The 24,585-nt window shown below is 45.7% G+C and overlaps 1 protein-coding gene across 2 annotated transcripts in view; it reads left to right on the plus strand.

Moving 5' to 3' along the window:
* Window positions 1-23,609, plus strand: part of AQP3 (aquaporin 3 (Gill blood group)) — a 44,255-nt gene extending 20,646 nt beyond the window's left edge. Inside the window, exons 1-6 of one of the 2 annotated variants that reach the window (XM_017819099.1) lie at window positions 10,635-10,830; window positions 19,272-19,398; window positions 19,565-19,702; window positions 20,203-20,321; window positions 21,053-21,270; window positions 21,985-23,609. In XM_017819099.1, the coding sequence (XP_017674588.1) occupies window positions 10,723-10,830; window positions 19,272-19,398; window positions 19,565-19,702; window positions 20,203-20,321; window positions 21,053-21,270; window positions 21,985-22,153 (879 nt within the window). In that variant the 5' untranslated portion in view covers window positions 10,635-10,722 and the 3' untranslated portion in view covers window positions 22,154-23,609. Of the gene's footprint in view, window positions 1-10,634; window positions 10,831-19,271; window positions 19,399-19,564; window positions 19,703-20,202; window positions 20,322-21,052; window positions 21,271-21,984 lie in introns of those variants that run through there. The other variant, XM_017819100.1, reaches the window with a different exon arrangement.
* The last annotated feature ends 976 nt before the right edge of the window (window positions 23,610-24,585 follow it).

Raw genomic sequence — 24,585 nt, forward strand, 5'->3', positions numbered from 1 at the left:
CCTGCACTCCTCAGGGCTGGGTGCAGATAATCCTGTCTTGTTGATCTGCTGTCATGCGAGGTTCCCTTCCCCTCCCCTCCTCACCAGTGGATATCTACTACATAAGCAGTGTCAGCAGGTTGGTGAGACATTTCAGTGACGACTTTCTCATTGCCACAGCCTTTCAAAAACTTGTTCATGTGGCTACAGCAGGGCTGTCCAGCTCTTCCAATTAGACACCGGATGGATTTGGCAGTCCTAGTGGGGGGTGGGAAGGCAGAGCCAGAACATCATTATTGTTGGAAACCCCAGCACCAAGAAATGCGTCTTCTGTTCATGCAGGCTCCTGAGTAGGGGTCTTTGAACTTTATTGCAGCTGAAGTTTGTAGCCAGCAAAACTAATTTTTCATATGCACATGTTGTCTCTGCTTTCCTCCATCTTCTTTGCTGTCAAAGGAGGCAATAACTAAAGTATAATCCCAGGCAGTGACCAAGGCTCTTATGCATGCTAGGGCAGAGCCCAAACATGTCTGAAACCAAAAGCAGTGTTGCTTACAGACCACAGAGCACCAAGTTTCAGGGTCCAAATTCTCCACTGCTGAAAGCCAAAGATACTCTACTTTACATACATAGAGGATTTAGCCCGGTGTTTATTGTTATATAAATTAACAATAACCTTAAGGTGTTAGTTTGGAGCTCATCCATTGAATGATGCATTGTCCCAGAAACAGGACGGAAAGTTGCCTGTTTATGAAGCAGCAAAAACAACAGTGCTGAAAGACAGAGCAGCGACCTGATTTCAACAGCTCCAGCAGCTGGAGGTAATAATGACAGATGTGATCATTTACCACGGAAGTCCACAAGCTGGTTTAGAGTTTCATGGCCCAGAGTCACCCTAAGGGCACTGTACATTCCCGAAACCTCTCTGAAGCACCTTACAGTAAGTGGTAACAAACAGAAAACAATCAGGGCTGATGTCAAGGGAGAGCGTTCCTCACCAGACTCTGACAGAACTCCATTTCAGTGGGCAAAAAAATTAATTCCTTTCTCAATATTGGACTTTGGGAAGAGTTACCAGCAATTTGCCCCGGTTCCTGGGCTACTCTCAAGCAGGGTTTGCTGTGGTCCAGCTTAAAGTAACCCACCATGTTGTTTAGCCCAAGAGTATGCACCTTCCTCCTGGGCCACCTCTAGAGCACCGCAAAGGGTTGGTGCAAAGAATAGGACATGGGTCTTTGTCACCCACTTGATATCTTTCTGAAAGACACACCTGATCTGAGGGGTACCTTGCCTCTCCACCATGGCAGCATGGGTTGTACATGGGCACACACTGCAGCAGACCTCTTGTCCCTTCACTGAAACTAATAAAGAGTTAGTTTGATTTCTGAGGGAGCCAGGATTAGCTGCTGCGGCTGCTCCTGGGAACAATATGAGACACTGCAGCAAAGGGCTGTGGTCCCAGAAGCAGGTGGCAGCACCACCAGGGCAATTCCCTCTGCTACAGCTTTGCTCTTTTGCATGCCCTGGATCTGTATCCTTGTGGGCTGCTCAGAGCCCATGGCCCTTGACTAAAAACCCAGCAGTGATTGCTGGCCCTCCACATGAAGTGACTCTGGACAGCTTAGGCTTGGAGGCCTGCTGAACTCAGAACCACCCTTGCACCTTGGTGCTGTTTCCACAGGTCATCAGGGATGCCCCCTGGAAGAAATGCAGGGTGCTCTGCTTCATGCTGTGAAGGCACCTGTACCAGCAGTGGGAATGTGGGTGGCCAAGCTCCTGCCTCTCAGGGATCTCAGAAGTGATGAAATGTCAAACACCATCTGAGGAAGACTGCTGTCTCTCCTACCCCTCACATACACCTTTGCTCTCTTAGATAAGGAGCAAGGCAAGTTTTCTATATAGGTTAATAAAAGCCTTGAGTTCAGATTTCCTGTGATTTCTTTGGCAGCCACTGGGACTGGGTCTTCCTGGCATATCCCTTATAGAAACTTCCCACAAATGACTGGCATGTCTTACTCTTTCTCAGTGGTCCACACTAGGGAATCCTACCAGGTTTTCACTTGCCCCTTCACCCTTCCCTTGTCATTGCTTCCTTGATGTGCCAGGGGAAGGATGAATGAGCAGCATGACAGCCATGCCAAGCCCCACTCCCTCGGTCTGCTCAATGTCATTTCTGTCAGCTGAGTGTATTCTCTGTGGGAAGGGTGGGAGAGCATGTGTGGAGCCAGAGTTGGTGCCTCTTTGTAAGGGTTTTGCAAGGCTGAGTGGATGCCCCAGGTGGGTGCCTGCAACAGATCCTCCCCAAGCCACAAGCAGGATGAGTGTAAGTGATCTTATCTTGCTTTTCAGTAATAGGTATCCAATTTGCTGACTCCAGTTGCTCAACTCATGTCTGATTCAGGTCTCTTTGGGCTTCCTGCAGGATGTGGTGGTTGCGATGTCTGAGTGGCAGGCTCGGGAAACAGGGGTGGACAGATCAATCACCTGCACCTCCCACAATGGGCTGGAAGGTTTGATACCCCCATTCTGGAGCTGAAGAAAGGGTACATTGGTGTGTAGGTTAACAGGCAAAGCAACAGACATGCTGCCTGTCACCAGGGCATCTAGAGCTCCTGTCAGGGAAGCCCCAGTCACACACAACAGACTTGTGTTGACACCTTTTGCTGGTAAATGAATTTTCCAAGTGGGATGTGTGGCAAGATACCTTGTTACAGCATGGGCATTTTGGCACCTTGGCAGCATTGCCCTGCTCCTACCACCTCACAAAAGTTGGTGGAACGAACTGCCTGTGATGGGGAGACTCAGGGCTGCTGCCAGTCTGGGGAGGAGTAATCTCCTCTCTGTGTTTTTTGAGCTTCCAGGCTGACTGCTGCTCTTGCCACCTTCCCATTACTCCTTCTTCTCTGGCCTGGAAGCGAACAAGAGCTGTGGGGGGGATCAGACTCCACCCCTGAGATTTGCTGGAAGGGCTGGAGTTGGGAGATACGGGCTGCAAGGACAACAGCATCCATCACCTCTGCATCCCAGCAGATAGAGACACAACGGCTCACTGCGGGTGGAGGGAGAGGACCCCCTGCTTGTCCCTTTGGTACACTCTGTGTTTGCCTCCACCTGGTGCTTCTTTCAGGTCTCATCCTGACTCTCACTGGGTGCTGGCAGCCAACAGGGCTGGGGGTCTCCTTGCCTGAGGGAAAAATGGGTCTGACCCCAGGAGGAGGTGACTGGGATTGGGAGCTGCTTCCAATGCACTGGTGGCTCATAAGAAAGCATCTGTTCCCATCTGCTGGATTTTCATCCCTGGCCCCCCATCCTGTGCCAGAGCAGATGGATCCTGTGGCTTCCTGTGGCTTCTGCCCTCAGACGTAAGGGGTACAGGGAGACCAGGGGGGGTCTTGGGCTGCCTGTCTGGGGAGGGATTACCCTTGCCATGTATTCCCCTCTGCTTACACACATCAGTTTGATTTGACAGTGGGCTTCTCGAGATAAAAACCATCCACCCTTGGGTCCTGAAGCAAACTGGGGCTTGGACTTCTTGTGTCTACACAGAGGAACCAAATGATGTATTCCCAAGATCAACTCTGTTTCAATGCTCCTAGTTTAGGACTGAAATTCTGAATATCTCCTGCATCCTCATTTGGCTTCTGCTTTAGCTGACTCTTAGAGCTTCCAGTGAGTAAATACCCACTCTTGTTCCTTCTGGGCAGGCCAAAAAAAAGAGGCCAAGACATTTTCATAAGGAAATGTTGGCTCTTTACCTCTGGGGTGTTCCAGGTCAGCCATAGTGTCTGTCAACCATTCTAACTTCATCTGAAGGGAGTGAGGGAAAGACAGTGGCTCGCACCACAACAGCTTTCAAGTTCTCTGCTTTTCTCCACCCATGAGATGAAGACTTCCTGGAAGACTCCAGAACCAGTTTAAAAGCTGTTGCCCCAAACCAGTTCATGTCCCATGCCTGCTGAAGTCTGCGAAGGAGCTGTCAGTTAAAGGCCATTATCCCTTTCTTTGGGAGAGGGACTCCTCTGGTGAATCAGGAGGTGGGTGCTTGCTTATGTCTCTTCAAACTTTGAGTGTTGCACCCACTGCACAGCCCAGCCCTTCTGTTTACAGCCCTGTTATCTCCACAGCCGCAGGCACTCGTCTCAGGTGGCTTGTCCATGCCAAATCCCTGTTTCATTATGGAATCTCAGAAATGCCCATTACAATGCAGTTCCTTAATTCCTGTTTGCTAAGGGATGATGTTTAATACTTAAACTACCCAGGGCAAAAAAAAAAATAGGCCAGTATGGAAATTCCCCCAGGATTCAGGCTGATTTAAAATCAGCTGAAGAAATTACTGTCCCAAAGAGGACAGTAGACTCTGTTCTCAGTTGAAACAAGTGTAAACAAGCTCACTTTGCTTTTGCAGAGGTGGATTTTGGGAGCATCCAGGTGAACTGGTAGTTACAGCCCTTCAACAGGCCTGAAGACATAAGGGGCAGAGAGTGTAGTTTGATTCAGAGGTGCTTTTACAGTCCAGGAGCCCAGTTCTCTGAGGGTACAGGTAGTAGGAGTTCCCTTGCAAAGACCGTATGAGAGACTCAAGCAAGACTTGGGGTACAGAATTAGGTTGGGGTACAGAAATCAGGGAGGAAATGTTAATTACTGCAGGGAACACCACACCTCCTTTCAGCTTTAACCCTCTGATACTTTCTGCCTTTGCTTCTCCAGGGAAAGGAGAACATCTTACTTGAATTGGACAATATCTACACAATACCCATGCTCTTTTGGTTTCTAGTCTCCAGACTAAAATTATCAATATCTTGTTCCTCCCTAGCTGCACTTGTGCCAGCACAAACAGTCCTTTTGCTTCCTGAGGTACTTATCGACAGCAGTTATGTCCCAGCTTGGCCTTGGTTTCACTGTGTTCCCTTATTTGAGCACTTTTAGTCCACACTGAAATGGTGTGACTCCAGTCACCCATTTGTCCTTCTGACACTTTTTTGCACCTCTTCCACTTTCAGTTCACTTTTCTCAAGCATGGGTGATCTATAATTCATGTGTTCTTGCGGAGAGAGCCCCTGATGTGAATTGTGAAACAATATTAAGGTGTCCCTGCTTCTATTGCAAATCTCACTCCACCTATGGCATAAATATCTTTGCATTTTTCAGATCTGCATCCCCTTAGAGAGTGGGGGTGGGTTACGTCAACTACATGTAGCTGTCTCCACCTGGGCTAGTTGTTTTAGGCTTCCTTTGTAGCTCACAAAGAGACATTTCTAAAGTGATCTCATGGAATAGACAATTAAAATGACATCTGGATGTGTTTTTGCTCTTAAAGTGATTGTTTCTTTTCTGAGAGACCCCTGTGCTGGGACTAGCTGTGGTTAGGTTGGAGGGCAGGCACACTCTCCATTCCGGGATGTGTCCTCACCTGGTAGGGAAAGTTCCTGTCGTTGCTCCTGACTCACACTTTGGGCTGGTGGAGTTTCACATAATTTCTGTGTCTTCTGCCTTCAGGGTCTTTGAACTCTCCTGCTGTGGTGCACAACAGCAGCAGTGTCTCCAAGTCAGGACAAGCTCTGCAGCTCTCCGAGGAGCGACTGTCTACACGGAGCATTGTATGGGAGAAGCTCCTGCCAAAACCCTGTTTCAGGAGAGCTGTTTGCAAGAGCTTTCCCTTTAGATGTGTTATTAAAAAGCTTTCTTCTGGAGGAACTGATGCTTTTCTAATGTGCAGTAGTTACTCTGGTATGCAATTGCTTATACTGAAAATGGCTTCTCTGCAGGAATGGCATGTGATGTACAATGTTTATTCCTGTGAACTGGGTCCAGCTTTGGGATGAGGAGGAAATCAGACATGACAAGGAGCCTCATCAACAGTGGGACACGTTTTGGGTCCATACTCCAATAGAGCTCTGGGGGATTCATCCCTGTGAGACACTTTTGAATTATATTAGGTAGAGACTCAGCTCAGGGCACCCTTTCCTTCACTCGGTTCCAAGCAGTGGATTTCATGAAGAGCTATTTTCAGGGATTTTAAATATTATTCCCATTACTATATTGTAATTCGAGTCCAAACCCAGTTTACAGCTTCCAGGCCAGTCTCAGGTGTCCAAGGAACCTAAATTAGGATGGCAGTTTCACCTTAAGCTTCTCCAAAAACAGACACCATCGACAACTCTCAGCTGTGTAGATGACTGCTGTTCCCTGGAGCAATGTCTCCATTTTTCTAACTCGGGTTGGAGGGCTAAGCAGACCCAGACATGAAACAAACACCTGGCTCTGCCAATCTGGAGATTCAAGGCAGAATGTTGAAATCGCTGCACTTAAGCCTCCAGCTAGAATGGTTTAGAAAGCTTAAAAACTTCCTACCCACTCACTTCCTACCCTGCCTTGCTAGGCAAGCTATAATTTTTATTTTTAATGAAATCTAATGAACATGTCACCATATTCCTCTGTCAGGTAGATCATGGGAAGGAGGTGGTCAGAGGTATCTTCTGAGGGCAGATTTCACAAGGATGAATCCTGTCATGCTTTGACACAGTGACCTCTCTTGGCATAATGGCTTTTGCACCAGGTGACCCCACCATCAGCGCAATGAGTGACTCATTGCAGATTTGAGTGATTCACACTTTTCTCCCTATTGGGTTGCACCATCCATCCTGGGATGAGTGAATAAATTTGGCTTGGACAAGCAGTGGAACCCCATCAGTCCAGGTTTATCCATTCACCCACTTAAGAAAAAGTCTTGATAACTTGCTAAACTTGGATTTTAATAGGAAAAATTACATTGCTGAGGGCTGATTCAGGACTCTGCAGAAGCCAAGGAAATGTATGAGCCTGAATTTATTTTATGTCACTATAGCCAGTAGCAAAACAGCTGAATGGGAGCAGCCAAGGATTGGATCTTCCTTTATAATTTCACCTGTATCTTTCTCCTGGCATGGAGTGATGAGGGGTGGAGCCAAGTGGCAAGGCTGAAACACAAACAGCAAACTTGGAACCTGGGTGTTAGTTTTGGATCTCGTCTAGAAATAACAGCCTGAGCACACAGTGAGTTTCTTGTGGCACATTGCACGGTTCTGCAGGAGAGAAAGGAAGGGAGTGAGAAAGTGACAAACATTACAGAGAAGTGCTCTTTTTGACCAGGGTCAGAGGGTATGGGTTCAAATCCTGGTCTGTTCCTAGATACTGCTGTATTTGTTGGTCCCAGAAGATACTGGAAGAAAAGATTGAGACTCATGGAAAGAGCACAACATAACAATGTTGTCTCTGAGTTTCCTGCTGAGTTGAGCTTCCTTTTCTCTTTGAGTTTCTTCTGGGCAATCAGCAGGTTTCCTAAACTGAAGTATTACATTGCCTTGATTTTTTGACACTGTACAGATTGATAGGAGTAGTTCATTCTAGGTACTTTAACACCTGGTGTTTGAATCATGCCGTGATTGATCAGAGAAATCCCTTGCTTGCACTTCAGTATCTCTGGGACAACCACCAACAGGTCAAGCACGAATTTCTCTGACAAAGTTTTGAAAATTTCCTTTCTTCAAATCTTTCTACTGTGAAAGAGCTCTTTGGATGTCTATGAAAGGCAACACTAAAGGCATGGACAGCTTTCTATGTCCACCCAACACTAGGAGAGCCTGGCAGCTCTGAGGAATTATCTTGTTATTCTTACTGCTACATCCTTCCTTGTTTACGTCTACTGATCTGTGGGTTTCTTCTAACCACCAGGATGGGTACGAGTACCCTGTGCACCAGTTACTGCAAGAGATGGGCTTGCTTGGAAACCTGTTGCTGCTGCTGCTGCACATCTAATTGTTTTGTGCTTAGATCATGTGTCCCTGGAGTCCAGCTGATTGGTGCAGCAAGGAAATTTCTGTCTTGGCACAGAAAAGTTCCAGCACTGGGGCCTTTCAGCCCTTACCCACACTTTGATTAGTTATTGCTTCTGAAAAGATGCTCTGCTTTTTCTAGCATTGCATCACTGTCCCTTCCCCAAGCTCCTTCCTAGATAATAACATGGCTGCCTGTTGGGAAAGCAGTTGCATAAGTCCCTGTTGCTCATTTTAAGTCACTGGATCTTGGGCTGCAGTGATTCACCCTCACAACGCCCCAAGAAGGGAATCTGATGTCACTCTCCAATTTACTGATGGAGAAGCTGGGGTGTGGAAAGGTGAAGGATTTGCTTGGGGTCAGGCAATGAGTCAGTCACAGAGCTGGTGTTGGAGCACCCACCCTACTCCAGCTCCTCAGCTTGCCTCTGTCTAGACATTTCCAAGCACCATCTTTGATGCTGGTCTTATCACCACCTTTTACTATGTCGCGGATTAACCCCAGCCAGCAACTAAGTACCACTCACTGCTCCCTGCTCACCCCATTGGGCAAGAGAATGGTAAAAAATAGTAAAACTTGTGTGTTCAGATAAGAATAGTTTAATAATTCAATTAAATAAAATATACTACTACTACTACTACTACTAATGACAAAGAAAAAGAGAAAGATAGAGGAATAAAACCCAAGAAAGACAAGTGAAAAACAACACAATTGACACAATTGACTGATCCTCAGCCTGGTCAGCTCCTGGCCAAGTCCCCCCAGTTTATGTACCTGGGCATGATGTTCTGTGGTATGGAATAACCCTTTGGATAGTTTGGGTCATCTCTCCTGGCCATGCTCCCTCCGCGGTTCTTGTGCTCCTGCTCACTGGCAGAGCAAGACACTGGAAAGTCTTTGATTTAGGGTAAGCACTGCTGGGGAACAACTGAGCATCAGTGTGTTATCAACATCATTCTCATACTAAATACAAACCACTACTAAGAAGAAAATTAACAATTCTGGCTGAAACCAAGACATATCATCAACCTTGGAGCCTGGACATCTCCTCTCCCTTCACCAGTCGTGAGGAAATTACGGTATCCTCAACTCGTAGCCAGAGGGGCTCAGATGCCTCAGACAGGAAAAATGTACCTACCTGCTTGGAGAACATCACACCTCCCTATGCTTTTTGCTTCTTTCTGGTCTGATGGCCCTGTCCTCACCACCAGGGAAGGAATGGGAGCCAGTCTACATAAATCTCAAAAAACCTGCACCACAGAATGCAGCATCTGCACACTGGTGGTTTAACAAATGGCAAACCAGGCCATAGGTTTGGGAATTGTCAAAATGGAAAAAAACCTAATACACAGCTTCATTTCTGGCTGTGATGGCTTTGATACAATGTCAGGGTGAAAGGACAGAGCAGAATACAAAGGAGAGTGGAGTGAAGGAGCAAGTGAGGACCCTCCATGGCTCTGGTGATGCACTGCAAGATGGTGAGGGGAGGGATGTAGAGATAAGGCTAAAAATGCATTCGTTGCATGGGGCTGATGGAGCACTTGCTGTAATTCAGAGGACCCCATTGATGCTGGCAATCCCAGACTGGGCTTGAGCACAAAATAACAAGGAAAGTTTCCTGTCCCTGTAATTATGGTTGGACCTGAGTGTTTCCCTGTATTTGATTCCTCACACATTATTGCTTTCTTAACCACATTCCTGACTGCTCCTTGGGTTGGCTGCAGTTTCTGTACAAAATAAAGACCCATTCAGCACTGCACTAAAAAGCTCTGGTTTTTCCACAGGAAAATTGATGGTTAAATAAGGGGAAGAGGAAAAGCTGGGCATCTGTGGCTTTGCAGAGGAGGCGGGGGAACAAATCCAGGAAAAGGGTCCCTTTCAGTCCTGCAAATTTGGCCCCGTTGCTCTGCGTCAAGCCCTGGTGAGTCAAGGGGGCCAGGGAATTTTTACTACTCTCTTAACAAAAACCAGATGCCATCAATTGCACATGTTCTCTTAGCAGTCCTCACATCAGATGGTATGGTCTGGAACTGCTTTCATCCAGGCTATCCCATAGAATTGTCCCAAGGTGACGCAGGTCATTACTGAGGATAAAACTCAGCAAGGGTTGGTTCCTGTGTGGCTCAGTGATTCTGTGGGCATTTCATCAAGATCCTAGGATGGGGATTGGCTCTGCACTGGGGACCTCATGTCTTTTTTTCACAGCTTTCACAGGGACTGGGCTGCAAATGCTTTCCCAAAGTTCTGGGAGCGTGAGACAAATTTTAATGACACACAAGGATTTGGAGCCAGACGCAGATTTTCATGAAGAGAGGTCTGATCTTGCTCCGTGATACCGGCTTTGGCTGGGTAATTGCTGGAGCTGGGAGGTACCTTGGCCTCAGCTGTGGGGGTTCAAACCCTCCTGCCCCCTGATTTTGCTGCCAAAGCACCTGCAGCCTCTGCAGGCCATCAGCACACACCACTTTGCGATCCTGCAGGAGCTTGGGAAGGAAATAAAGCTAAAAGCAGGGTGCCATGTTCACACAAATGGGTAAGGCACTGCTCAGTTTACGCATTTAGCTGAAGCTTGAGAAGGGCAGATAGGGCCCCATGTTTTAGATAGTGATGAGAACAGGAGTGGCTTGAGCAGGACACCTTTGCCACAGTTAATTCCTCCTTCTTCTGAAGCTCCTGAAGCTTTTGCTCACCTGTGAAAGCAATAAAGCAAATGAAGAAAACCACCCACGCTGTCTCACGCTGAAAAGGAGGAAAAAAAAAAAAAGTTGGGTTTGAAGAGCGGGTGGAAGGGGTGTGGTTACCCAGGAGGTGTGTCAGGCATTGATGAACTTATTTATAAGCAAAGGCAGCTCTGCTGGGGAAGAAACTTTGCTGAGGCTTTGTCAGCAGCTGCTTCTTGCCTGACATCACTTGACCAGCACCTCTACTGTGATGGGGCGGCAAAAGGACGTTCTTGCTACCATTGAGGAGCACCTGAGAATCAGAAACAAATTGGTGCGGCAAGCACTGGCTGAGTGCCTGGGGACACTGATCCTGGTGGTGAGTGGGGGCTGTGGCATGGGGATGCTCTCTAGCCCCTGGGTGTGGGGGAAATGGTCCTGGTGAAGGGGCTGCATTGCTGCCAGGGTTTGCATCCGGGATGAGCTCAGCTCTGGTGCAACCTGCTGCAAAGGGACTAGAGGACAATCCCTGTGCACAGGAAAAATTTCATGCAAGTTCTTTTAGGGTGAACTTTGGGGTGCTTGGCAAGGGTGGGGTCCACAGAGCTTGTTGGGTGTTTGGGAGCTTTTGTGTATCTGCGAAGTGCAGGGAGCAAAATGCCTCTGTGTAAGCAGCAAGTGCTTTGCTAGAGATCACGTAAAACTTCCTTTCTGTCAGCCCTGGGATATTATCTTGGCACCGAAATACTGCAAGGGCTATCACCTGAGGAAGTGAAAGCTTTTTTTCCCCCTCACCTCACTTCGTTCTGCTCACGCATCCTCTAAGAAAGAAGTAGCCAGAATTTAAACTGTTGCAGTGCCCCTTTGCTGTCAGCTGCTGTTTCCCCAAGGTCTTTTCATCAGGGCTGCACAGCACCATGGCAGCTTGTGCCGATGGGGATATCATACTCGGTGTGTGTGTGACAGCACTGAGCTGTCAGTCTGCATGTTTTTAAGTGGTAAATGGTGAAAAAACTCTTCTGCCTGTTTTAGTGCTCAGTTTCCAAAAGCGTGGGATTTGAGGGATAAAGCAGGATAAATGTGTGTGTAAATGCCTTAGGTTGCAAATGTTTTAAGCAGCCCCAACTTGCTCTGAAGTTAAAGACAGTTGAGAACAGCTGGGGCAGTTGTGTATGAGCTGTGGGGACTAAACACTGATGTAGAAAAACTGTGACGGGGATATCTGGCTTTGGGCATCTGTGTCCAAGAAAGCAGAACTGCCCAATGTGCCCCAGGTCCGGTGCATTGATATCGCAGCAGAAATGAGTTGGTGTTCACCCGGTAAATGTGTGCAGGTACAAGCTCCTCTAAGACGGTGTAAATCCAGAGTAACCCTAGAGGTTTCAGTGGAGTGACTATGGGTTTACACCTCCTTGTAATTGATGGCTGGACTGTTTGGAGAGAAATATAATGGTTGGAGGAGTTGAAAGTGGAGGAAGCTGCATGTGCACTTGGGGAACAACACAAAAAGAGCAATGCAATTTTATGCTTTCATAAGTAAGATTATTTTTTGATGATGAAAGGAGGGTGAGTGAGTCTTGTATGCGAGCTTAGGAGACTCTGCTAAGACCCTGTAAAGTGTTATCGCTCTTTAAAGAAAGCAGCTTTGCGCAGTGCAATGTCTGTATTATCAGAGTGACCCAGCTTTGGTGGCTTGCAAACAAGTCCTGTTGATTTTTTTAAGGAAGGGTTATTTGGAGTTAAGGTGGGTAGAAGTTGATAGGAAAGTGATTAACAGCTAGAAAGTTGCTGTCTATGAATCACTGATGTTGCTGCAGTTGGTCTCAGGATTGAAACAAGGAAATTCTTGTAAGGTGGAATAATGTCTCCTGATAGCCAAGTTAGTATTGCTGAGAAACAAGGCAAGCCTTTAGCCACATGGATTCCAGAAGGGCTTATGATTCAAAAAACACTATTTCTTCTTCGAGCTGTATCAGTTGGCACAACAGAGACTACTTTTCCCTAAAGCCTTGCCTCTCCAGACGGAGAGGAGCTGGGATCTGCTCAGAGCCTGAGGAAGGGTTTGGTTCAAACTCATAAGCAGCCTCCAAAATGAGGGTGGTAATGGGCACCCACTGGCCATACTGGAGGCTGCACTGGCAGAAGTAGGTAACACGTCTTGTCCTCTGGAGTGCCAAAGCTGCGGTGTTTAAATGTGCATGTGTGTGTGTCTAAGGGGACAAGCAGAGCCCTCACTGTGGGCAGGAGTTCCTGAGCTGCTAAGACAGTCAAGACCTTTCTGACTTGGTGTTGTCCCAGTCTATTCTTAATAAAGGGACACTCACAGTTTTTACTTTTACTAAAGAAAAGTGATTTATTTTGTTTCCTACCACCTGGATTCCTTTGCATCTTTTTATTATATCGTCTATGTGAAACAGAAAGGGAACTTGAAGGCAACTTTCTTCCCCTTTCAGATGGCCTGAACAATAGTTTGAATTGGATAGTCTTGGGAGAGAAAATGTCATTCTATAGCTTGCAGAAGCCCCTGTTGCCCCCCTTGCAAGCCTGTGTGTGTGTGCATCTAGATGCATTGGACCTCGGTAAATACCATGAGCTTCAGGCAGTAAAATATCCAACCTGGGATCCATGAAATTTTCTTCATGGAAAATGGAGTTTACTGAAGACAAATATGTCTAGAACAGGACAGCGTCAGGGATGGGTTTAAGGTTTTATATTGTTCATGTTAAAATCAACTTCTTGAGCCCCAAGAGAGGGAGACTTGTAACGTTTGTAGCTTATTTTAAATTCACTGCTTAATGTAAAACTCGTCCCACTGTGGATATTGGCACTGCTTCAGCTTCTTCCCTCCTCCCCTTCACTTGCGTAATGACTGCAGCTTTTTCAAACTCTTGAAGACAAAGGCTATTGCAGACCCCTGCATAGTCTTATTGCTTGAAAGAATTAACCTAGTGCTTGATTTTATTTTTCTTATTGTGAAGGTAGAATCATAGAATGGTTTTGGGGTTGGAGTGGACCTTAAAAATCATCTAGTTCCAACCCCGCTGTCATGAGGGTAGTCATTTTAGGGATGTTAACATTAAAGCAGAATAGTGCCTCTTTTTTTTTAAAGATAAGGAAAATAATCCAACCAAGGCGGCCCTGAAGAGGATGAAAGTGAGTTGCTGTCTATTTGCAAGCCACTCTTGCTGTGTACAGCACCTTGTACGATGTTCATTTAGTCTGTGGGTAATGTACCTGCTATTGCAAAAATAGTAAAGTGGATTCTACATAAGTTTCCTTTGATACCTAAATTGGCATTTTTCCCTCTTCAAAATGCGCTTTCTGAGTGGCACTTTGGGCTTGAACTTTATACCTGTGTTGGAAGCACCGCTTGCTGGCAATAGTTAAGCAACACCAGTGCTGAAGGCGTTTTCCCAGTCTCTTGCTGTTTGTGTTATTACTGTAGCAACTCACTAACACCAGATTTCCAGTGGCTGGTGTCCGTGCCTCTCTTAAAGGTCTGTTTGCCTTGCTCTGCTGGTTGCAAATACCAAAGCTGGCTCTCTTTGGCTTTTGAATTTGCAGGAGAAGTAATGTGCGGATTATGACTGATTTCCAAGTGGGACTCACTGTGATTCACTGTTGTACAGGCACAAAGAAAGAACAAAACAATTCCTAATTGGTTTTCAATCAGTGCTGCCTTGACTTTGTGGCTAGGTGGGAGCTTTCTGAAGTGTGAGTGTGCTGCAGACCACAGGAACCAAAACAGCAAAGTGGTTTGGATAACTGGAGCAAAGGGAGCCTCACTTAAGGGGATGACCAAGGCAAGGGGAACCTCAGTTAACTGTTGGCAGTGTGATTTTATTTTATATATATATATATATATATATTTAATTTTTAAAATTTCTTTGATTTGCTAATGCTTTGCTAGGCTGGTAAAGCAGGTGGAAATATTTGTGCATGTTAAGTGCTGCTGATTCTTCCCTGCAAGGGGTCTGGGCTGCTGGATGCTGAGGAGTGGGGAGTGGCAGCACTGGTGCTTCTCTCCCTCACCTCTTCCAACAGAAGAGGTTGAAGCTCTTCATTAACTGTCCAAAACTGTCCCTTTTTGCTGTCTCTGTGCAGGAGCAGGAGGTTTCTTCTTCCTACAAACAGGACAGTTCACACATCGAGACCACATTGGTGGGAAGGCAGCTTTCCCCCAGGAGTGCCCAACCTTGTGATGAAAACCCCACCGGACTGGTCTCTCTAACAGTTAAAGCCTCTTAGTCTGCACAATACCAGGGTTATCAGAATAAGTGTTTTTGCTTCCGTGTGTGCGTGTGAACAAGCTAAAACGGTGAATTTCCTCTCTAATGCCCAACTCCTGTGCTCAAAGTTGCTCAGGTTTCTTGACCGAAAGCTGCTCTTTTCTCCAGCTTTGTTTGGTGTTGGTTAGCATGTGATGTGTGTGGGGCACAGTTTTCCTTAGACTCTCTTATCTCTTGGGTCCTGCAGCCCTGCCTTGGCTCTGGGACAGCGTGTGATGTGTGAAGAGCTGTAACATAACAGACCATCTGCTGCTGCCCTTCCCTACAGGACTGCTTCTGCCCAGGCTGCCTCCAGCTGTGCTAGACAAAAAGCTGGACTCTGGGGTCTAAGGTTTTTCCTTGCTTTGAAATTGAAAATGGTGACCAGTTTGGTTGTTTGAGAGATGCTTTGGGGAAAAGCAGAAACGACAGTATTCCTGACCACACAGGCCATGGAGTTGAGGAAGATCTCTGCGTGGTGCACTCCCTCCCTCTCTGCCTTCTCCCTGGAAGGAGCTGTAGAATAGTCCTGAATCTCACTCTGATATGAAGAGTGGTGCCTTTGTGTGTCCAAAGCTTAAAATCATCCATCAATATCTCAGGGTCTCTCCCTTCAGAACAGATTCATGATTTGACTGCCCTTCTGGCGTCTTCCCCACTACCAGCAAGGGCTGACCAGTCTTTCCCATCCACCCAGGTGATTAGGGTAGATTTACAGCAGGCTCCTTGCCTAATCCCTGGTTTATTTGCTGGCTGTGGAGAAAAGTTGTAATTCAGGTAATTGCACTCCTCCTGGTCTATGCCAGCAAAACTTTCCCATCTTCATTTAGAGATCAGTCTGCCTGAAGTCCAAGAGCAAATATACCCAGGCCTTTTGTATTGCACCTGAAGGCGTAAAAGAGCACTGGCAAATAAAGGAGAAAAGAAAGGGAAGAAACATGTCTCTTGTGCAGGGGAGTGCTGAGCACTACCTTCCTCCTGAGCTCGTGTATGGAGCCATTTTTCATGTGGTCTGCCTAAAAACTAAGGTGGCCTTGCTTCTTTATTAGCTGTTGCAACTTTTCTTTTTGTCCTCCGTGGTCCTTTCCTACCAGCCCTTACTGACTCCAGGGGTTTGGTGTGTTCAGACATTGGGACAGGGTGTTTTTATCTTGAGTGACAAAGCCAACTGCTCAGTCTTGAAACACACCCTGGACATAGGGAGATTAGGGTTTCATGAGAGTGAAGTTTCCCCCAGCAATGTGCTGCCTTGTCCTGGTTTTGCTTCTACCTGTTGTGTCCTTAGTACAGGGGGGTTCTCCTCCCCTATGGAGTTCGTCAGCTCTTCCACCTTTGGGCCAGTTCCTGCAGAACATGGATATGGTTATCTAGTGCAAGGAGTTGAATCAGCTCACGAGGAGTGAGAAGCCTCTCTGTCGGCAGGGAAAGCCATTAGATTTGCTGGAGTCAGTAAAATGAAATTAGGGAGCGGGCTTCCATTAACCTGGTTAATGGGTGCATTGACCTCAGTTCCTTGGAGAGTAGCTTTAATAGATCAGAGTGATGCTTTGTTGCAATCATTTTATTACCACATTAAAACCGCTTTTGAACTCGGCTAGTGAATCATGGGGTATAACAGTTGACTGCTGCACCCACTGCCCTGTGAGGTGCTAAGCTGGGTTTCTGTTGGCTGGATGTTCTTACAGTAGTGGGTTTTTTTTTTAAAAAAAGCAAAAAACAAAATCAACAAAACCGGCAAACAACCAAATGCTATTGGAGTCAGGTTATTAAAATCAAAAGAATTAGATATCATCTCCCCCTTAGGTGTGCACCACTGTCCCTGACCATAGTGGTACAATATTGCCTAAGAACTCGTACATCGATTGCATGGACTTAAGACTCAGGGAAAAATGTTGAGTTGCTTTTATTGGACCTTCCTTACCTTTCAACTCAAGGTAGCTGCTCCTAAACACTTCTCTGTGAGCAGTGGACAAGGAGGACTTAAAAAATGTATCCTGTCTCATATTACCTGGGAAAAGGAATTTGAAGGAAAGCTAGCAGATAGCAGAAGTGGAATTGGTGTGATTAAAAAATTTTAATAGCTACTACCACAACAAAACTGTGTACTGTTAAGCTACTTTTCACAAAAGCATGTGTAAGCATGACTAGAACTGGTTCCTAAAAGTCGAATGCCATGGAGGGATGTCATGCATGACTTCCGTGTTTAGTGGACTCCACGGGTGCAGGATGGAATTGGACACATGCATATCAACGTTCAACCCTGTCCCTAAATATCACTGTACTCTTAACTGCTGAGGGTTGAGTTTTCTATGGTGAATTAAGCCAAATAATGTTCAGGGCTCATCTGATAAACAGTTGTAATGCCCTCGTGGAGTGGCTCCAGGGTGTTTTTGCACGGCCCATAGACTCTCTTCTGAGGAAAAGCTGGAGAGCTATTGCCAGGTGTAGGATAGAGGAGAGGAGGATAACCTCTTGAGATAACCCCTTGAGAAATGGCAGACCTGGCTTTCCCCCAGGTTAAGGGAAGACTTTTGCAGGTGTACAGGGAGGTGGAGGTGGGAAAACTTTACTCTGCGGTTTTTTGCAACCAAAAGGTATGTGTATAACAAGTCAACCACCAAGCACTTGCAGAACTGCCAGTTCTTACAGAGTGAATAACACAAATACCTTCATCACTAGGAATCACCTGGGGTCAACCCTACCAAACTCAGTTTTTTGTGGGCTTGTCCCCTCCCTGGTCAGCCTGATGTGCTGTGTGGCCTCAGAGAGGCAAACACCATGGCCAAGTACTCTTTCTAAAGCATGCTGGGGCTTGTCAGGGGTAAGGAAAGGAACAGAATACTGGTCATCAGCCAGTATTTATTTGCTCCATGGGAGCTATGCTTGCCTTGGTGGTTTGGGCACAGCTGGTTCTGTTTGCTGCCAATAAACGAGAGTCATCTTTTCTGCCTTTGTCTTGGAGTTTCCTCTGCCATGGTTTCCCAGCTTGGTGAGGACATTGTAGGGGCGGTTCTGACTGCACCCAGTAGAGAGCAGTGCCGGCTATCCCTCCTTAAGTAACAAGTTCAACAGGTTCTTTTGTTCTTTCTGCACAAGGTCCTTGTGTTGGGCACCTGGCTCCTTGTCAAGAGGCACCTGTGTACAGAGTGTCCACCTCATGAGTCAGCCTTCAGCCTACCCGGCTGCTTCTTTCACAGCAGGCTGAGTGCAGTGTTTGCTTTGCTAGGAATTCATCATTTGTCAAGGTGATGGGAGAGGATGAGTGTTTTGGCTTTGCCCCTGATTTGGATTGTGTGTTGTTCAATGGGCATGTCCAGTACTGGCTGGAGAGGTGAAGACAGCTGACTCTGCTACCTTGGTGCCTATCTGGTGGCTTATCCTCTAGGAGTGGGTAGCGCCTCTGTGGCAATTGAGTGAGTCGTTCTGGTATAATGGAGTCCATGGAAGCAGAAAGTCTTGATGGGGATGTAGTTATGGGAATGTGGTCAGAAGAAATAAGTCAAGCCTTGATTCCTAGATTTGAGCATTTTATGAGCAAGCTGTAATCTCTACTCTAGTTTAAGAATGCTCTCAGTACCTGCTGATGTGATATTCCCTGGTATACACCAAGGATCAGTTCAGGTGGAGTCAGTGGAAGATAGAAACATAGAGATGATCACAATTAGGGCTCTTTAAATTATATGGTGAGTAGTGGAAAGACTTGACAAGACAGAAATCCTCCGGCTGGATGACTGCTGAACAGAATTCTCAGGAAAAACTGGTTTGAGTTGTTAAGGGTGAGCATAGGACTGATGGCTTTTGCATGCAGTTGGGAAGAGAAGGATCATGATTGGAGCAAACATCTCTAAGCAAGAACACATGCTTTCCTTAGCTATTAGGAAACACTTTTATCACTCAAAATAAATGGCTTTTGTCCACCAAAGTGCTTAGTGCACCCCTAATCTTGGACAGGAGTCCAAGAGTCTCATTGTGCTGATGGCAAGCTTTCTGGAATATGGACTGAAAAGTCCATATTCCAAATAAATTGATGGAGCTTGAAAGAAAACTCCATGAATGTCAGGCTGAATGTGGCCTTCTTCAGTCATGACTGTATTTCCAGGCATTAAAAAGTTGTTTCCTACCAATCTTTGCGCTACTGTGTTAAACAATTATTAGCCTTTAACAAAAAGGTACCCATATCCCTCATCAGAATACTTGCACTGTGAATACCTCAGACCAAGATGCTGTCTGACTGATCCGTCTCACCTACCACCTCAAAATTAGATACTTGGATAAAGAACTCCAGCCTCCTGTAGATCTATCTTGCTTTTGATTTTGGCCCTCGTTTAGGTTCCCTCTGCTAGGAGGTAGGTTTGTCTGTGCTCTTTTCCCTTCCCTCCTGTCCTAGAGGTGATGTCTGGATACTTTGACCAAAGATTGAAGCTTTGAAAGGATCTGAGTCATGAGTAGGCTGTGATGGTGCAAGCAGGTGTTAAGTGGAGCAGTTGCAGATGGAGTCAGCAACTGGCCCTGATGTGAAACAGGTGATAATTTCAATCTCTTCTCCTCGTAGCTCTTCGGCTGTGGCTCCGTTGCGCAGATCGTGCTCAGCAGAGGGTCTCATGGAAATTTCCTGACTGTCAACCTGGCCTTTGGCTTTGCTGTGACACTTGGCATTCTGATTGCAGGACAGATATCAGGTATGTGGGGCTTCATGTAGGCTGGATTTCACCTGTGTCAATTGTGTAGGCCTAGAAGGCTGTACTTTTCCTATGAGGCGCTGTCATGGAAACTAGTGACCCTTGGCACAACTCTGGGACCAAAATTCTGCCCGTAAAAGCACACTAACCACCAACCTCTCTGCAGGTGGACACCTGAACCCAGCTGTCACTTTTGCCATGTGCTTCTTGGCCCGGGAGCCCTGGATCAAGCTGCCAATTTATGCCCTTGCACAAACCCTGGGGGCTTTCCTTGGAGCTGGCATAGTCTTTGGGCTGTACTATGGTAAGTGTGGAAACCTTGTGTGCTTTTTACAGTGAGACTACTGCTCTTTGTGACTCACTGCAGGGAGGGAGGTTATCGGATCAGAGAGGAGAACTTTCTTGCAGAGCAGAGATCCATCAAACCTCCTTGCTGTGTTTCTGAGATGGCTTTCTTGTTCTCATGATGATGGGTTCAAGCCTCCTCAAATCTATCTGAAGGCCAAACAGCATTGTTAATGTGCCACTCTTTGCCCCTGAGTAATGATTGGTGGATCACTGAATAGCCCGTCCTCTATCTGCTGTCTGGACTGAAACAGATCTTCCAGAAAAGTAATTTCCAAATGAATGTTTGCAAATGGGTTTGCAACATACAGCAATGGGGTGCCCAGGAAGTTCTATCTCAATTTTCATGGCTCTGTGGAGCCTGTGTTTTAGTAATTTTCCAAGCAGGGTCCTCTGTCCCATGCTTGTTGTAAAATGACTGACCTCTTTACCTTTCTCTTTTCTTATCCCTGCCTCTAGATGCCATCTGGGCTTTTGGCTCTAACCGGCTGTACACAATAGGAGAGAATGGCACTGCTGGTATCTTTGCCACCTACCCATCTGAGCATCTGAATGTTGTGAATGGATTCTTTGACCAGGTAAGATGGTGCTGGGAGTGTGAAGGTGCATTCGAAGAGGAATATTTTGGGGTGGTTCTGGGCCTCACCTTTAGTTAGAAAATGAATTGCAATTTTAAGTAAAGATAGCAGAAAGGTTTTTGGAGCTGACATGGATATCTCAATAGCCCATAGGAAGAGAGAGCAAGGCCAGAAATGACTTCACAGCAAGAAGGTGTTAGGGGGGTTAACCAGTGATACAACACTGGTCAAGACACCAGTGAAAAGAATATAATTTGCTCTCAGTCCCTGAAGAGCCACAGCATGAGAAATGTTGGCTCTTTCTCACTCTCACTCTTCTACTGTGGCTGTTCCGCAATCCAGACATCAACTGGGTGTGGGATGGTGGTGGTTTTTGAATGTGACTGTCTCCTTAAGGTGACCACAAAAGGGACAGCTGCCACCCAGCCATGGCATGTTGGAAGCAGGATTAGGAAGATGTTTTCAGCTTTCCTGGCTTCCTAAACAGTTATTCATGGTTCTTCTGTGGGTAGGGAAAAAGGTGTGAGCTTGACTGACACTATGGGCTGTCAGGAGGAGCATGTTCCACTCTCCTGTTCCCATGGGTGCAGTCTACTGTGGTCTGATAACGTCATGGGATGACTTAGTGTAGCTCTTCCAGTTAAGGAAATTATGTCCAAAAGGAGTTAAATAACTTGGTTAAAAGACTAACCTGTATTAAATTTTTCTTTTTCTTTCCCATCCCTCTCCAGTTCATTGGCACCGCCTCCCTCATTGTCTGTGTCTTGGCTATTGTTGATCCCTTCAACAACCCCGTCCCCACAGGGCTGGAGGCTTTCACAGTTGGCTTTGTTGTCCTTGTTATTGGAACCTCCATGGGCTTCAACTCTGGCTATGCTGTCAACCCTGCCAGGGACTTTGGGCCTCGTCTCTTCACAGCCATTGCTGGCTGGGGTACGGAGGTGTTCGGGTAAGTTCTTGCCAATGAAAACCTTGTGGATCAAGGCAAAATAAATTATGAGTCCAAATAGATGCACTCTGGCATGATAAAGAGTCTTGGCACCCATGAGGCATCTTTGGATTGCCTAAATGTTTTTAAAAGGCACTGTTTGCTCTGCTTTGACTTCTTAAGTAAGCACAGAAGCTGGGCAGATTCCAGTGGTGAAAGCAAATGACATAACTTTGCTATCAAAGAAGAAATCTAGGAGCATCCATGAGAATTTCAGTTGTACCTTTAATGTGAGCATATCTTGGGGGTTTTTTATCAGTAGAAAATGGAGGTTGTTTGTTATACTCGAATTTTGTTGTTTCTGGAGAAAATTAAGAGAGCCATGAGCAATAGAGGATTCTTGTTATCAAGGGCAGCTTTCCTGCAAGCTGTGGGAGGGAATTGAAGATGCCTAGTTTAGGCACTGCAAATGCTTCTCTCTTTTCTTAGTAAAGAGATAGTCTTGGAAGTCCTGAAAATAGGTGTTCTGAGTTGCTTGTCCCCTGGACTTGCAGAGTGGGGTGGGGGACAATATCTGCCTTGGAAATGCTGCAGACATGTGGGTACTGTTGTCTTGTGCAAGTCCGTGTGATGGTTGGACTGGACCAGATTCTTGCATTGCTCCAGATCCAAACACAAACATCCTAATGCTTAGGCTGCAGTTCTCACTTTGTGCACTTCCTTTTTATTTGCCAGGGCTTGCAACCATTGGTGGTGGGTTCCAGTTGTTGCTCCTTTCCTTGGGGCAATTGCAGGAGTGATAGTCTACCAGCTGATGATTGGATGTCACGATGAGCCTTCACCACCTGCCTCTGAGCAGGAAACAGTCAAGCTGGCTAACGTGAAGCACAAGGAGAGGGTCTGAGGAAGCTGCCACCCTGATCTGGCAGGTATTCATTACTCAGGACTGCAACTGGCAAAGAGGAGGAGAAGTTAAGAAGAGCTTCAAGAACAACAGGAAGAGTTTTTTACCTGTCTTGAGATATTCTAGTCTTTTTTTTTTTTTTTTCATGTCCCTGATGCATTTGCTTTTGACATTTCCCTGTAAACCTTCCTCCAAATGCAGTATCATGTAATCTTTTCCTAATAGAAGGGGATTGAGGGCTGTAGGAGTCAGGAGAGAAGTGGGCATTGCTGTCCAACATGAGTCAGGTGTTCAGGAATCTGGAGCTCTTTTGGGGCTGTGTTACTGATGCTGCCTGTGACCTTGGCAAACTGCTTCCCTTCAAACCTGTGTTCCAATCTGCAGAATGGGGATCATGCAAAACTTAAATTGTTTTGCTAGCGTGGATTGGAAACTCCTACATCCTGGAAAAAATTTGCCTGTGATTCTACTGTGGATCAAATTCTGCTTGATGTTGCTCTAAAGTCAATAACTTGACACCAGGAATTAACGAGTCTAAAAGATTTTTTATTGGCCAAACTTCTTATATCTCCCATGAATTCCTAGAACATTGTATCAGTCAACTGATCCATAACACCAGCGCAGAGAGTAAGAATGCACTGGATTTTAATTTAATATGAAGACAAAATGTTTACAAACAAGTGCAGCCTGGTGTTCTAATTTCAAATTTTAATATTGCCAGCTCCTAGAGGATCACACGTAGGAAATCCTTGTTCTAGCCAGGGGCTAACCTAGAAAGAAAGCTTGGCTCCCCGAAGCAGCCTTTCTAATTAATCAGCTTTGTATATAAACTGCAAGCAGTTAACAGCCAAGATCCACTGGAAACACGGTGTTGCTAAAGTTGCGTGTGTTCATGTAAATTTTACAATACTGTTGTTGGTTGTTTGTTTTGTTTTTGGGTTGTGTTTTTTTTTTTAGTGGATTTATATATAAATATACTCCTTAAAGCTGTTACTAAATACCAAGGTTGGGATGAGTTAATTTAGAGATGTGTGGGAACTGCTGATTCTCTGTCAGCTTTGAGATATTGTTGGATTTTCCTGGGGTGGTCTTAGGTTAAGGCATCGTATTGTTTGGAGCACCTCCTTTTCTACCTTGCAAAATTACTGGGGTATGCCTGGTGCTCATGGCTGAGGGACTGAGGTCAGGCACCTCCTGTACTAGCAGTACTGGCATCTCAGGGGATCTCTGGCTCTCCCAATGCCATATTACTAAAGAGTATTTTAAACAAGCATTATTGGTTGTGAAAGAATTCGTGAGTCCTGTGCATTAGAGAAACTCATTCAGAGATTGTTTCTTTAATGCATGAATTCATTGAAATACATAACTTTGTACACATTTCCAGTCACCAAAAAGTTGTATTCTTTTTTTTTTTGCCTTTTTAAAAAAATAAAATGTTGATACCCACACTGTAAAATTCTAGTGTTGCTTGTATTTTTTTAGCAGCTGTCAGCAAACTTTACCACGGAAAGGAAGTTATCTATAGGAATAGCTTCCCCAAGCCCTTTTCCTCTTCAGCCTGAACAAAGGGGAATTAACCTTTTCAGTACATCTACATTCTCCATTTGTGTTTTATTCCTTCCCCTTTTGGGGCAGGTGGGAAGTGAGGGGGTACTGCACTCCATATAATGGCAAAGGTGTGGGCTGGGGAGTGCGAGTGCCCTGCTCTCAGGCGTCTTATTCTTAAGGCAGAAAGAATCATTGGGCAAGTATTTGTCATTCACCCTTCATACAATTTAAATTCTCTTGCTATTCTCTCACTTAACAGTTCTTCTGAGTGTGCAATCCCACTCTGCATTCCATGTACTGTCCAGCCCCACTTAGCACATTGCATGAGTCACCATTTTTTGGTCTTTATTAGCTACACCATGCAAGGAAAAGTACTACAGATACGAGTCCAGTGCTCACAGAATTACACAAGCAGCTTTCTTCCAGCCTGTGTTCTGTGTAAATAAAATTCTTGTTGCTCTTTGGCTGATTTGTGTACTGCTGTATTTTTCCTGTATTAATTGTGCTGCCTTAAAATAACTCCTAACTTCCCAGATGTTGCCAAACTGAACAATTCAGTGAGGTCTGGATGAATGTGGTTTCCTGCAATTCACCAACTAGAAATAAAATGGCTTTTGGCAAGAAAGTTTCCAGGTTTGTTTGGTTTGCTCTACGTGCAGACAGCATGCTGCTTTATTCCATTTCTAACATGAAAGTTCATCCCTCAAAATATCTGTAGCAGTCTTGTATATTACTGGGATCAACTAACATAGCTGCAGAGGTCAATTCTCTTCAGGACTGTTAGTCCTTTTTCTACTCTTCTGCCACTTTGTATCTTCAATTGACTTAATCAATGTATTAAAATTCTTACTGCAGATCTTAAGACTTTTGATCCAAGGTGCAGC

The sequence above is a fragment of the Lepidothrix coronata genome, unplaced genomic scaffold (genome assembly GCF_001604755.1).
Source record: "Lepidothrix coronata isolate B3197 unplaced genomic scaffold, Lepidothrix_coronata-1.0 Scaffold72, whole genome shotgun sequence".
In the NCBI taxonomy this organism is placed as follows: domain Eukaryota; kingdom Metazoa; phylum Chordata; class Aves; order Passeriformes; family Pipridae; genus Lepidothrix; species Lepidothrix coronata.